This window comes from Salmo trutta, chromosome 10 (genome assembly GCF_901001165.1).
Source record: "Salmo trutta chromosome 10, fSalTru1.1, whole genome shotgun sequence".
Classification (NCBI taxonomy): domain Eukaryota; kingdom Metazoa; phylum Chordata; class Actinopteri; order Salmoniformes; family Salmonidae; genus Salmo; species Salmo trutta.
Genome location: NC_042966.1, coordinates 18931536 through 18946133, shown reverse-complemented (window position 1 = coordinate 18946133; position 14598 = coordinate 18931536). Strand labels below are relative to the sequence as shown.

The 14598-nt window shown below is 45.5% G+C and overlaps 1 protein-coding gene across 2 annotated transcripts in view; it reads left to right on the top strand.

The window, feature by feature from the left end:
• Positions 1-14598, top strand: part of dnah9 (dynein, axonemal, heavy chain 9) — a 126193-nt gene that overhangs the window by 41285 nt on the left and 70310 nt on the right. For both annotated transcript variants that reach the window (XM_029764754.1, XM_029764755.1), the window contains 5 exons: positions 11-184; positions 543-750; positions 1620-1785; positions 7567-7669; positions 9437-9676. In XM_029764754.1, coding sequence (XP_029620614.1) covers positions 11-184; positions 543-750; positions 1620-1785; positions 7567-7669; positions 9437-9676 — 891 coding nt within the window. The remainder of the gene's footprint in view (positions 1-10; positions 185-542; positions 751-1619; positions 1786-7566; positions 7670-9436; positions 9677-14598) is intronic.

Genomic DNA, 14598 nt, shown 5'->3' with positions numbered 1-14598 from the left:
GTGTGTGTAGTTGGTGGACTACCGTGTGGAGTTTAGTAAGTGGTGGGTGACAGAGTTTAAGACCATCAAGTTCCCCTCCCAGGGGACTGTGTTTGACTACTACATTGACCCCGACACCAAGAAGTTTGAACCCTGGTCCAAGATGGTGCCCAGGTTCGAGATGGATGCTGATATTCCTCTACAGGTACGGTAAAGTCTTGTGTTATTGGTGTCACTTCATGTCACTTCTATGGTGACATTATATCATGCATTAGCTGCTTCAAAGCTCTTCTATGTAGTCATCGACAGTCTACAGTAAAATATCTTCTCATTACATATTCTTTACAATTTAGTATTTTACCAGATGCTCTTCTCCAGAGCAATTTACAATAAGTGAACATCGGTGGCATAAATATTGCACAACATTCGGCTTGAAGGACCACAATAAGTAATGGTTTAGGTTGTAACTGGAGTTGAGTAATCTGATCCTAGATCTGTGGAGAAACACCAACCTGTAGAGTATCTACAGTCTGAACTCTGTCCCCTATCACCCCTCTCCCAAGGCATGTCTGGTCCACACCGCAGAGACTATCCGCGTCCGTTACTTCATGGACCGCCTCTTGGAACGCCGCCGGCCCGTCATGCTGGTCGGGAATGCCGGTACTGGGAAGTCTGTTCTGGTCGGAGACAAACTGGGATCACTGGACCAGGAGAAATACATGATCAAAAACGTCCCCTTCAATTATTACACCACCTCTGCCATGCTACAGGGTAGGGAATGGTCTGCTATTACTACTGTACAACTGCAAATAAATATACTGTAGCCTAGCTGGTTCTCTCCATTCCCTCTTTCTACACTCATCCTCATCCATCTTTCTACACTCATCCTCCATCCATCTTTCTACACTCATCCTCATCCATCTTTCTACACTCATCCTCCATTCATCTTTCTACACTCATCCTCATCCATCTTTCTACACTCATCCTCATCCATCTTTCTACACTCATCCTCATCCATCTTTCTACACTCATCCTCCATCCATCTTTCTACACTCATCCTCCATTCATCTTTCTACACTCATCCTCATCCATCTTTCTACACTCATCCACCATCCATCTTTCTACACTCATCCACCATCCATCTTTCTACACTCATCCTCCATCCATCTTTCTACACTCATCCTCCATCCATCTTTCTACACTCATCCTCCATCCATCTTTCTACACTCATCCTCCATCCATCTTTCTACACTCATCCTCCATCCATCTTTCTACACTCATCCTCCATCCATCTTTCTACACTCATCCTCCATCCATCTTTCTACACTCATCCTCCATTCATCTTTCTACACTCATCCTCCATCCATCTTTCTACACTCATCCTCCATTCATCTTTCTACACTCATCCACCATCCATCTTTCTACACTCATCCTCCATCCATCTTTCTACACTCATCCTCCATCCATCTTTCTACACTCATCCTCCATCCATCTTTCTACACTCATCCACCATCCATCTCTTTCTGCACTCATCCACCATCCATCTCTTTCTGCACTCATCCTCCATTCATCTCTTTTTACATTCCCATCCCTCTCTCTTTCCACTCTCATCCTCTCCTCCTTCCCTCTCTCCTGTGCAGCGGTATTGGAGAAGCCCCTGGAGAAGAAGGCAGGCCGTAACTATGGTCCTCCAGGCAGCAGGAGGCTGGTCTACTTCATAGACGATATGAACATGCCAGAGGTGGATGCCTACGGCACCGTGCAGCCACACACACTCATACGCCAACACCTGGACTACAATCACTGGTGAGAGGACGTGCACACACAGACCCTGCAGTCACACACACTCATACGCCAATGTAACAGTGCTCTTCTTGTGTTGTGTACAACCATCGACACGGACTCCAACTTGTAGCACCAATCAATTTATTCTGATAGAAACAGCACAAAATTGCACATAATGCATTGCACGGCTCACCATCCAACAATGTACTCACAAAATGTAGAAAATATATGAAACCCCCCCACCAGACACAGTAAGTTGCTAGCTAGCATTAGCTGGAATTCTCTACAAACAAATACACAACAAATATGCACAGAAAACGCTGCGTTTTATGTGTGATGTTCTAATAATATTTACAAACAAATTGATATAAATTGTACTTTAAAATATCATTTGGGAGTATAAAAAATCACTTTTCAACCAACAACGTACTGCTGGTTTGGTATTTGTTCACTGGGACGATTCAAATTTAAACATCCTCCCTCGTAAGCAAGCCCCGCAAACCAGCCAATAAGGTGCCATGTTGAGTAGGTGAAGACAAGACAAAACTAAAAGCAAAAGCCCATTGTCTTAACAATAAAGTGGCAAGGTGAATCACCAATATAACCCTGTTACACCAACACCTGGATTGTGAGGCACAGCTGAGTGAGCATAATAATTTGCTTTATTTTTATTTTGCTGAACTGATGGTCTGCATCTGATGGTCAGTCTGAGGGGATGGAGAGCGCAGTGGTGAGGCTCTCACCCGACTCACCATCCCTCTCTCCCTCCTTCAACTGAGAAAAGTGGACAGTCTTCAAGCTGATGGCGAAACTCAAGTCGCAGTGCATTATTTCTGCCTCATGCACCAATTAATGTTGTTAATTCGATGTCCAGATAAAGTGAAATATTACTTGATATAAAAAAAGAGACAAGCCGCTTATAATAACAACGCAAGCTTATTGAAACACTTTGCTACTCATTCATTGCAGCTGCAGTGCTGGTTGTAGCATGAGTGGAAGTAGGGAGAACTTGCATTTTATGACTTATAAAAGTTTTGAACAAAGTGTTGACAGTGCTGAATAAATTAAACATGAATTTACTCTTAAAAACAGCAGTGCATTGCTGTATTCGTTGAATCTCTCACTAGTCATGGTTTTAAAAGATTTGAACTCTCAGTTTCAGCTTTGCTGTGTGCTCAAGGCTTCTTTTTACAGTCTATGGCTCAAGGAAACTGCAGACGCTGTGATCTAAGCTATCTGATTTGCCAGCAGTAGGCCTATAGGTGCACTTGATTTGCTCTCTGGGTTCTACCTTCAGACACGTGAAATGGTTCAAAATGGGAAACTTTGCCTTCCCGGCGCTATGGCTGCTGAATCAAGTGCACCTACTGCCAACAGCACGAAACAAATAAAAAAATAGTAACGCAAGGCTTTACCGTAGTTTTTTTTACAGAAATGTTTGGTGATCGACTAGGGATGCTTTGGAGATCAACCAGTTGATCAACCGGTTGGTGACCACTGCAATAGATGAATACTTTATGTCCTATGTATTGTTATCACAGATGGAACTTGACAGTGATATTTTATGGAAAGAATGACGTTCCACTTCATCATTTAAGAACCCCATAAATGTTGGACAATTACAGTAAAGACACATTTGTTCAGAGTTACTGTACCACAGCTCTTTTAAAGAGGGTACTGGCTGGCTAACCCTGCTATAGCAAACCTACTGCAGTGAGTTAGTCCAATAATTGATCTGTTATTCAGCTTACTACAGCAGAGCATGTCTTCAATTTACTATTCAAAGGGACACTCACTGCAGTTGCTGTTACTAAAATATGCTACAACTTAAATGATGTCCAATGTGAGAGCTTGGGCATGTGATTTTCCTTAAAAGGATTGTGTAGCTGGGGCATCAGGCATAGTAAGCGTATTGTAGGCACAGCCACAGGGTTTGTGTGTGTGTGTGTGTGTGTGTGTGTGTGTGTGTGTGTGTGTGTGTGTGTGTGTGTGTGTGTGTGTGTGTGTGTGTGTGTGTGTGTGTGTGTGTGTGTGTGTGTGTGTGTGTGTGTGTGTGTGTGTGTGTGTGTGTTTTACACACGGTCAGCCAGTAGAGTTATGGAGGGTATCTCAGGTATGAAATTGAGAGGGAGAAGGGTGTTACTAAGCTATGCTGGCTTAAGGGAGAGTTGAGGTGTGCACATTGACAGGAGCACATGGAGAGTGTGTTTCTGTATTTCATTGCAATGTGTATGTGCCTGTGCTTTTGTGTGCCTGTGGACGTGTTTAACTATACTTGTGGGGACCAGAAGTCCCCACAAGAATAGTAAACGAACAAAACATTGACATTTTGTTAGTCCCCACACGGTCAAATGCTATATTGAACAAAAATATAAATGCAACATGTAAAGTGTTTCTTGAGCTGAAATAAAAGATCCTAGAAATGTTTCATACACACAAAAAACGTGTTGTGCACAAATTTGTTTACATCGCTGTTAGTGAGCATTTCTCATTTGCTAAGATAATCCATCCACCTGACAGGTGTGGAATATCAAGAAGCTGATTAAACAGTGTCACGTTGTATAAGGATCGGAGACAGGTGCAGGAATGCGTAATAAGGGGTTTATTACTCCACCCAAAATACAACATGTCATGAACATGACACGGGGACGAAGCCCAAAACAAACACGTATATAAAATACACAGGGATGTAACCCAAACAAAAGAACGAGGTTTAAACCTCTAAAGATTACACGGGACGAGACCCGTAATAACACTACACAGGACGAGATCCGAAATAACAAGTGCACCAGCAGCGGGACGACACCGGCCTGGGGGACAACCACAGGGGCGCGGTGCACCAGCAGCAGGATGACACCGGCCTCGGGGACGAACACAGGGGCGCGGTGTGGGTCGGTCAGGGCGCCGACGGTGAAAATCCCTAGTCAGCGAAGCACCGCTCCTCTGGGCCGTCCCCTCCCAACCGATGAGGTAATGGAGACGCCCTGCTCAACGCCTCGAATCCAGAACTTCACGGACTGAGTACGCCGGACCTCCCTCGATGTCCAGAGGAGGAGGCGGGGCGTCACTGGGTCCAGCCTCAGCGAGGGGACCAGGCACCACTGGTCTGAGGAGAGACACATGAAAAGTCGGGTTAATGCGGTAATCAGCAGGGAGTTGCAAACGGTACGTTACCTCATGAACCCTCCTCAGGACTTGGAACGGCCCCACAAACCATGGGCTCAGCTTCCGGCAGGGCAGGTGGAGGGGCAGGTTCCAGGTGGAGAGCCAGACCGGGTCGCCTGGGGAGAAAACAGGCGCCTCACTGCGGTGGCGGTCGGCCTGTTCCTTGTGCCGACGCACGGCCTGCTGGAGACGAGTGTGCACAGCGTTCCAGGTCTCCTCAGTGAGCCCAAACCACTCGTCCACTGCAGGGGCCTTGATCTGGCTCGGATGCCAGGGTGCCAAGACCGGCTGATACCCCAACACGCACTGGAAAGGAGTGAGGTTGGTGGAGGAGTGGCGGAGGGAATTCTGCGCGCATTCAGCCCAAGGTAGAAAATCTGCCCACTCCCCCGGCCAGTCCTGACAGTAACACCTCAGGAACCTGCCCACTTCCTGATTTACCCTCTCCACCTGCCCATTAGCTTGAGGACAGTACCTGGAGGTGAGACTGGCCGTGGCCCCAAGGCATTCCATGAACGCTTTCCATACGCGTGAGGTGAGCTGAGGACAACGATCTGACACAATGTCCTCTGGGATCCCGTAGTGCCGGAAGACGTGCTTAAAAAGAGCCTCCGTGGTTTGCATGGCCGACGGGAGCCCAGGCAGAGGAATGAGGCGACAAGCTTTGGAAAACCGGTCCACAACGACAAGATCGGTGGTGTTCCTTTGGGAGGGGGAAAGGTCAGTGACAAAGTCCACTCAGAGGTGAGACCAGGGTTGTTGTGGAACCGGCAGGGGAAGGAGCTTTCCATAATGGAGGTGTCTGGGTGTCTTTGACTGAGCACAGATGGAGCAGGAAGAGACGTAAACCCGGGCGTCCTAGCCAAGGTGGGCCACCAGTACTTCTCAGACAGGTAGGCGATGGTACGGCTTTCCCCAGGATGACCCGACACAGGCGCTGTGTGCGCCAGGTACGGAGGCGGTCCCGCACACCTGTGGGCACGTAGGCGCGGTTCTCCGGGCACTGTGCAGGTGTGGGTTCCAGGCGCAGGGCCTGCCGTATGTCGGCGTCCACGTCCCACACCACTGGCGCGATGATAAGGAACAGAGGGATGATGGGGGTCTCCTCTCCCTGCCTCTCCTCTGCGTCATAGAGGCGAGACAGGGCGTCAGCCTTCACGTTATTCGAGCCTGGCCTATAAGAAGGCATGAATTGGAACCTGGCGAAGAGTAGAGCCCACCAGGCCTGTCTCGGGTTTAGCCTCTTTGCTGCCCTGATGTACTCCAGGTTGCGGTGGTCCGTCCACACCAGGAAAGGCTGTTTGGACTACTCCAGCCAGTGCCTCCACGCCTTCAGAGTCTTCTTGACCGCCAAGAGTTCCCGGTCCCCTACTTCGTAGTTCCTCTGGGTGGGGCTCAGCTGCTTGGAGTAGAAGACACAGGGCCGCAGCTTTGGAGGGGTTCCGGTACGCTGGGACAGCACTGCCCCGACTCCTACTTCGGAGGCATCCACCTCAACGATGAAGGGGAGTGAGGGGTCGGGATGTGCTGCACGGGAGCAGTGGTGAAGCGTGCCTTGAGTGTCTCAAACGCCCTCTCCGCCTCCGCCATCCAACGAAGTTGCTGGGAACCTACTCTCAGCAGGGAGGCGCGACCACCGTGCTGAAACCCCGGATGAAACTCCGGAAATAGTTGGCGAACCCCAGGAATCGCTGGACTGCTTTCACAGAGTTGGAGATGGGCCATGACATGACTGCACTGACGTGTTGCTCCTCCATCTCCACTCCCTCCGTGGATATGAGGTAGCCCAAAAAATACACGGACCGCTGGAAAAACAAAAATGTATCTTGTTTGACATATAGATCATGCTCCAACAGTCTTCCCAGCACAGACCTGACTAACGAGACATGCTGGTCGCGGTCAGCAGAATAGACCAAAATGTAATCTATATAAACCACTACGCCCCGTGCCAGCATGTCCCGAAACACTTTGTTAATAAAGGCCTGGAAGACTGAAGGAGTATTAAAGAGGCCAAAAGGCATGAGATACTCGTAATGGCCCGTGGTCGTGGAAAAGGCCATTTTTCCATTTGTCGCCTGCACAAATGCGCACCAGATTGTAGGCGCTCAAGTCCAGTTTCGTGAAGTACTGCGCCCTGTGCATTTGTTCGATGATGGTTGGGATAAGGGGTAAAAGAATAGCTGAACTTTACGGTGCATTTATCCAGAGTTCGATAATCAGTGCAGGGGCGCCGTCCCCCATCTTTCTTTTTAACAAAAAAGAAGCCCGAGGAAGTTGGTGACGTAGAGGGGTGGATAAAACCCTGCTGGAGGCTCTCCTGCCCAGTCATGTGAAATCAATAGATTAGGGATTTATTTCCGTTGACAAATTTTGTTATCTGAACTGTAACTCAGTAAAATCATTGAAATTGTTGCATGTTGCGTTTATATTTTTGTTCAGTATATTTCTTGGGGGTTTAAGGTTAATGTTAGGGTTAGAATTAGGTTTGGGGTTAGGAGTTAGGTTTAAGGTTTGGGTTTAGGTTAGGTTTTGGGGTTAAGTTAGGGTTAGGGGTTAGGGAAAATATGATTTTGAATGGTTATAAATTGTGTTTCCCCACAAGGGTAGTTAAACAAGACTGTGTGTGTGTGTGTCAAGGTATGACAGGAGTAAGCTGCTGCTGAAAGAGGTCCACAGTGTGCAGTACGTGTCCTGCATGAACCCTACTGCAGGCAGCTTCACCATTAACCCACGACTACAGGTACACACACAGACAGGCTTACAATCAAGCACAGACAAACACGCATGCACTCACACACACACACACACACATGCATATCTGATGGTGTCCCGTTGTCTCTATTGCAACGTTTCATTAGCATAATTATAAACCCCCATACATACAGTGGGGGAAAAAAGTATTTGATCCCCTGCTGATTTTGTACGTTTGCCCACTGACAAAGAAAGGATCAGTCTATAATTTTAATAGTAGGTTTATTTGAACAGTGAGAGACAAAATAACAACAAAAAAATCCAGAAAAACGCATGTCAAAAATGTTATGAATTGATTTGCATTTTAATGAGGGAAATAAGTATTTGACCCCCTCTCAATCAGAAAGATTTCTGGCTCCCAGGTGTTTTTTATACAGGTAACGAGCTGAGATTAGGAGCACACTCTTAAAGGGAGTGCTCCTAATCTCAGTTTGTTACCTGTATAAAAGACACCTGTCCACAGAAGCAATCAATCAGATTCCAAACTCTTCACCATGGCCAAGACCAAAGAGCTCTCCAAGGATGTCAGGGACAAGATTGTAGACCTACACAAGGCTGGAATGGGCTACAAGACCATCGCCAAGCAGCTTGGTGAGAAGGTGACAACAGTTGGTGCGATTATTCTGAAATGGAAGAAACACAAAAGAACTGTCAATATCCCTCGGACTGGGGCTCCATGCAAGATCTCACCTCGTGGAGTTGCAATGATCATGAGAACGGTGAGGAATCAGCCCAGAACTACACGGGAGGATCTTGTCAATGATCTCAAGGTAGCTGGGACCATAGTCCAACAATTGGTAACACACTACGCCATGAAGGACTGAAATCCTGCAGCGCCTGCAAGGTCCCCCTGCTCAAGAATACATATACATGCCCGTCTGAAGTTTGCCAATGAACATCTGAATGACTCAGAGGACAACTGGTGAAAGTGTTGTGGTCAGATGAGACCAAAATGGAGCTCTTTGACATCAACTCAACTCGCCGTGTTTGAAGGAGAAGGAATGCTGCACATGACCCCAAGAACACCATCTCCACCGTCAAACATGGAGGTGGAAACATTATGCTTTGGGGGTGTTTTTCTGCTAAGGGGACAGGACAACTTCACCGCATCATTTGACGGGGCCATGTACTGTCAAATCTTGGGTGAGAACCTCCTTCCCTCAGCCAGGGCATTGAAAATGGGTCGTGGATGGGTATTCCAGTATGACAATGACCCAAAACACACGGCCAAGGCAACAAAGGAGTGGCTCAAGAAGAAGCACATTAAGGTCCTGGAGTGGCCTAGCCAGTCTCCAGACCTTAATCCCATAGAAAATCTGTGGGGAGAGCTGAAGGTTCGAGTTGCCAAACATCAGCCTCGAAACCTTAATGACTTGGAGAAGATCTGCAAAGAGGAGTGGGACAAAATCCCTCGTGAGATGTGTGCAAACCTGGTGGCCAACTACAAGAAACGTCTGACCTCTGTGATTGCCAACAAGGGTTTTGCCACCAAGTACTAAGTCATGTTTTGCAGAGGGGTCAAATACTTATTTCCCTCATTAAAATGCAAATCATTTTATAACATTTTTGACATACGTTTTTCTGGATATTTTTTTTGTTATTCTGTCTCTCACTGTTCAAATGAATCTACTATTAAAATTATAGACTGATCATTTCTTTGTCAGTGGGCAAACGTACAAAATCAGCAGGGGATCAAATACTTTTTTCCCCCACTGTATACACATAATTGTTTATTTTTCTCCTATTCTCTTTGTAGCGTCACTTCTCAGTGTTTGCCTTGTCCTTCCCTGGAGCGGAGGCTCTTAGCACCATCTACAGTTCCATCCTCTCTCAGCACCTCAGGGGAGAGGGCTTCAGTGCTGCCCTGCAGAAGAGCTGTCCTACCCTGGTCCAGCTAGCTCTGGCCCTCCATCAGAGACTCACCTCCACCTTCCTTCCCACCGCTGTCAAGTTCCACTACATCTTTAACCTCCGAGACCTCTCCAACATATTCCAGGTGATGAATGCAAATTAATGAATGGGTTGATGTGTGCACACACCCACACATTTACAATTTACTATCCCTGGTGAAATGTTTTACATTGATGCAAATGTTCAGTTACTGTACACTCAAAACTAAGACCTAGGGCATTTTCTCCTTCATTCATGAATCGTTCCATTAAAACAGCACCAGTTAAATGTTTTGGCATGTGCACTCAAAACCCATCTCTTTTACTTTTTTAATATACTGTATCAAAGTTTGGATTGGTAGAGTTTTATTGCACCCCAGGCGGTAAAAGTTAAAGTACTGTAACTAATTTCTCATCTAAATGATTATTGATTTAGTAAGGTGTGCCTAGTGTAGAGAAATAAGGCTGAAATTTGCAGAAAAAGAGAGAAGAATGGATTTGCTCTCAGGGGTGTTTGTAACAATTTAATGTATTTAAATGAATATTATATTATACTGTAACCTCTAAAGCTGTCATGAGAGAGAAGCTTATGCGCAATATTTTTCTGTCACGATCCTCAGCGATTCCAGGGGGGCAAAGACTCTCATTTAATACAAGCACCAATACATAATTAATACTCTAAGTCGTTCAACCATAGTACTTTAGTTTTCATAATTCCTTCCCTGAGACCTCCAAGCCTTGGAACTGTTTCAAGTCACACCCTTATCCTCTTATAAAATGTGCATACAGAACGTCAGAATGTACAGTAAGTCATACTTCAAAAGAACAGGTTCTCAGTTATTCATCATTATTAGCCTTAAATCTAAGAGTTTAGGTTTAGCAATTATAATGAGTTGAGGTTTAGCTATTAGAATTATTCTAACTTCACCTTTAACGATGAGGGAGCATAGATTCAACACTAGAGAGTTTATTATCTATAATTACAGACCATGGACTCCAGCCCTGCTGACCCCTTTATGTTACCTTTTAGACCTTTAATCAACGTTGACGGCCGTACAGCATTGATTTCAATAGCAGGGGCCTGATGGGGGTAGAACTCATTAAACTTAGCTTTTGAACTTTGAAGAGTCTCAGTGCTGTGTGTTTTGGTGAAGCCTGCGTTCTAAAGGGTCTGTGTAGTGTCACTGATGTCAAGCGGGTAGAGAGTGTGGGAGAAAGGTAGGGGGGAAAAAAGAGAGAGAGAGCGCAGGATGAATCCTTGTTGTTTTTCAGCTGGGGTAATAAGGAGAAAGTGAGATGGGGCTCAGACACAGCCCATAGTTCTCTTTTGAACTTTTCTCTCCATATGTCTTCACTATTCAGCTGCTAACTAGCTCCAGGGCCTGAGGATAGCTAGCTACACAGGGTTGAAGAGACACAGCCTGCTCACACACTCTAGTCCACATTCCACCTTGTCTGCTTGTCCTCACTGTTTTTAAGAATGGAAAGTTCTTTCATTTACAAATAAAGCTTCTGAAAAGTTTACAAATTATCTTAGTGTCTTCAGACATTGTGTGTGCCCCAAACTTGTTCTTTGAACTAGCTAGTCAGACGAAGTGAGGACTAGTAAGTATTTTAGCGCAATAGCCACGCAGGTCCTATTGTGTTGGTGCTTACCATTACGTCATAGTATTTATTCTATTGCAATTTTGCTGTCCTCTTGTGTTCATTAAAGTTAGCGAAATGTGGATTATTTCTGAAGAGGTTTACCTAAGGAAAATTAGTTTGGTGACTTTTAATGAAGCAGCAGTTAGTTTAGTTTCTTTGTAAACACTGGAACACTGGTACAATCAGCCCAAGGCGACTACTGCCTCATTATCATCAGCTCTAATGAGGAAAACCAAGCTGAGGAACCTAACGGGGGAAAACACTTTGTTACAGCATTTCCAAGGGAACTGTTCAGACAACATTCAAGGTAGTATCTAAGCCTTTCTTCTCTTCACCAGAAATCCTAATATTTTCCAATAGTTACACTCCTCAAGGTAGTTGTCACAAGGTTGTATTGATGTCACAAGAAATGATCAGTTCTTTTTTCCGGTATTCCTCTCTCCTCTTTCTGTCACTCTTTGGTTTCTCTCTGTCCCTTATTGATTGAAATACAACCACAAGGCTATCACTAAACACTTTGTAGTGTTTGTGAAGTTTTCATAGTTACTTCACTGACAACAACTCAAAGCCAGATCCAGCTTAATATGATGACAGAAACACACCATCATCCTATAGGGACACGTTGATGTTTGATAGTTAACTAGATGCCAGTAGCCAAATCCCTGCTAATAGGACAAGAAAAACACTATGTTCCTATAGGGATGTGTTGTGAGAGAACTGCATTCCACAGCACCAGACCGTTAGGAACGCTGCCTATCGTTTGTTTTTCTGCTGTACACGGCCAGCGGGCATAACAGGGATCTGTCTGGCGAACATCACCCTGAATAAGCTCTGGTAGAACAGAAGGAGAGTGGGAATGAGAGAAAGAGAGAACAAGGGAGAAGAAGAGTGATGGGGAGTGATGGGGAGGAGGGAAGGAGAAAAGGAGGGAAGAGAGCAGGAGAGATGAGAGAAAGTTATGTCAGCATGGTTAGGAGAGAGAACTCCATCTACTTTAGGGTCAGAAACCACACGCTTCCAGGATATTTCCAGAAATTTTCCATGGGAAGTTAAGCCTGGCAATTTTGGGAATTTTGCATAAATTCATAAAAAAAATTAGCTTATAACAGTAAATCTTTTTTGCGGGATACACATAAGGCAATTCTAGGTCTTGTGGCATATTTTGGTTAAACTATCCCCAATTCAATGGAATTGCAACCCTCTGCATGCACAGTGCATTCTTCCATCACATGTGCAGTGCACTCTTCCATCACATGATTCTCAAGAGCTGATTCTCAAGATCTTGCACGCTACTGAGATGCTATTGAGCCAACACTACTACAATGTCTGAGCCAAGAACTGCATGCTTTCTGATAAGTTTTGATTACAATACTGGGTGGGGTGAATAGATTTTATATGGCAGACTTTTTTGTTAACTAGTAAATAGTAGCCTACAGCAAAGTGTTTAAATCATTTCTAATTTGTTAACAATTTCTGCTTGTTAATTTTTGCTACCATGTGGGTTTTAGCTTGCTTGAGCCTCCTAACTGAGGAGTGTTAATTCACCTGTTTCCATACGTTTCATTTTAAAACATTTATCTTACAAAGGAGTTGTTTAATCTAACTTTTCTAATCTTTACAGGAAAACGCCACACAAAAATCTGATGTATGGAGACATTTCACTGCAGCTAATGTAGAAGGAAAAGCTGTGTACATTTGCAAATACTGTGCCAAATCATATGTGAAGAATGCAACAAAGATGCAGAATCATCTGACCAAGTGCAAAATGTTCCCTCAAGCTCACGACAAGCAACCTCTGACAAAAGACCCTCTACTTCTATTCGAGGTGAAAATGATGAATCAGACACCTTATCGATAGCAACAGCTCATGGTCCTTCTGGAATCAGACGTTTTTTTGACTCAATGGAGGAAAGTAGTCAGAGAAATGCTGATGAATGTCTTGCTCGAGCTGTGTATGCAACTGGTTCACTTCTGATGCTCACAGGCAATGTGTATTGGAAGAGATTTCTGAATGTTCTTCTCCCAGCATACACCCCTCCAACCAGACATGCTTTATCTACTCATTTGCTGGATGCAGAGTTCAACAGAGTTCAAGTGAAGGTCAAGCAAATCATAGAGGAAGAAGACTGTATTGCAATCATCTCTGATGGGTGGTCGAATGTTTGTGGGCAAGTAATAATTAACTACATCATCTCCACCCCTCAACCAGTATTCTACAAGAGCACAGACACAAGGGACAACAGACACACCGGTCTATACATTGCAGATGAGCTGAAGGCAGTCATCAATGACCTTAGACCACAGAAGGTACTTGCACTGGTGACAGACAATGCTGCGAACATGAAGGCTGCGAACATGAAGGCTGCTTGGTCTAAAGTGGAGGAGTCCTACCCTCACATCACACCCATTGGCTGTGCTGCTCATGCCTTGAATCTGCTCCTCAAGGGCATCATGGTACTGAAAACAATGGATACCCTCTACAAGAGAGCTAAGGAAATGCTTAGGTATGTGAAGGGTCATCAAGTTATAGCAGCAATCTACCTCACCATGCAAAGTGAGAAGAATAAGAGCACCACATTGAAGATGCCAAGCAACACTCGTTGGGGTGGTGTTGTCATCATATTTGACAGTTTCCTGGAGGGGAAGGAGTCTCTCCAAGAAATGGCCATATCACAGTCTGCCCATATGGACAGCCCCATCAAGAGGAGCCTGAAACTCTTGAACCTGTAGCAGTAGCCATTGCACGAATTGAGGGAGACAATGCCATCCTGTCTGATGTTCAGACTCTGCTTGCAGATGTAAGAGAAGAAATCTGTACTGCCCTGCCCACTTCACTGTTGCTCCAAGCAGAGGAAACTGCTGTTCTGAAATACATCAAAATGCGTGAAGACTTCTGCCTGAAGCCCATGCAGCATACATGTTGGACCCCAAGTATGCTGGCAAGAGCATCCTGTCTGCTGCAGAGATCAACAAGGCCTATGGTGTCATATACTACCAGGTCTCGCCACCTTGGCCCGGATGAGGGAAAGGTTCTTGGCAATCTGGCGAAGTACACTTCCAAGCAAGGGCTTTGGGATGGAGATGCAATATGGCAGTCGTGCCAACATATCTCATTAGCCACCTGGTGGAAGGGACTTTGTGGATCTGAGGCTCTTTCCCCTGTTGCCTCCATCATCCTCTAAATCCCACCAACAACAGCCACCTCAGAGCGCAACTGGTCCTTGTTTGGGAACTCACACACCAAAGCACGCAAAAGGCTGACCAATACAAGGGTTGAAAAATTGGTGACCATCCGGGCAAATTTGAGCCTTTTTGAGCCTGACAACGAGCCATCCTCAACAAGGTTGGAAAGTGACAGTGAAGATGAGGCCTCAGAGTCTGA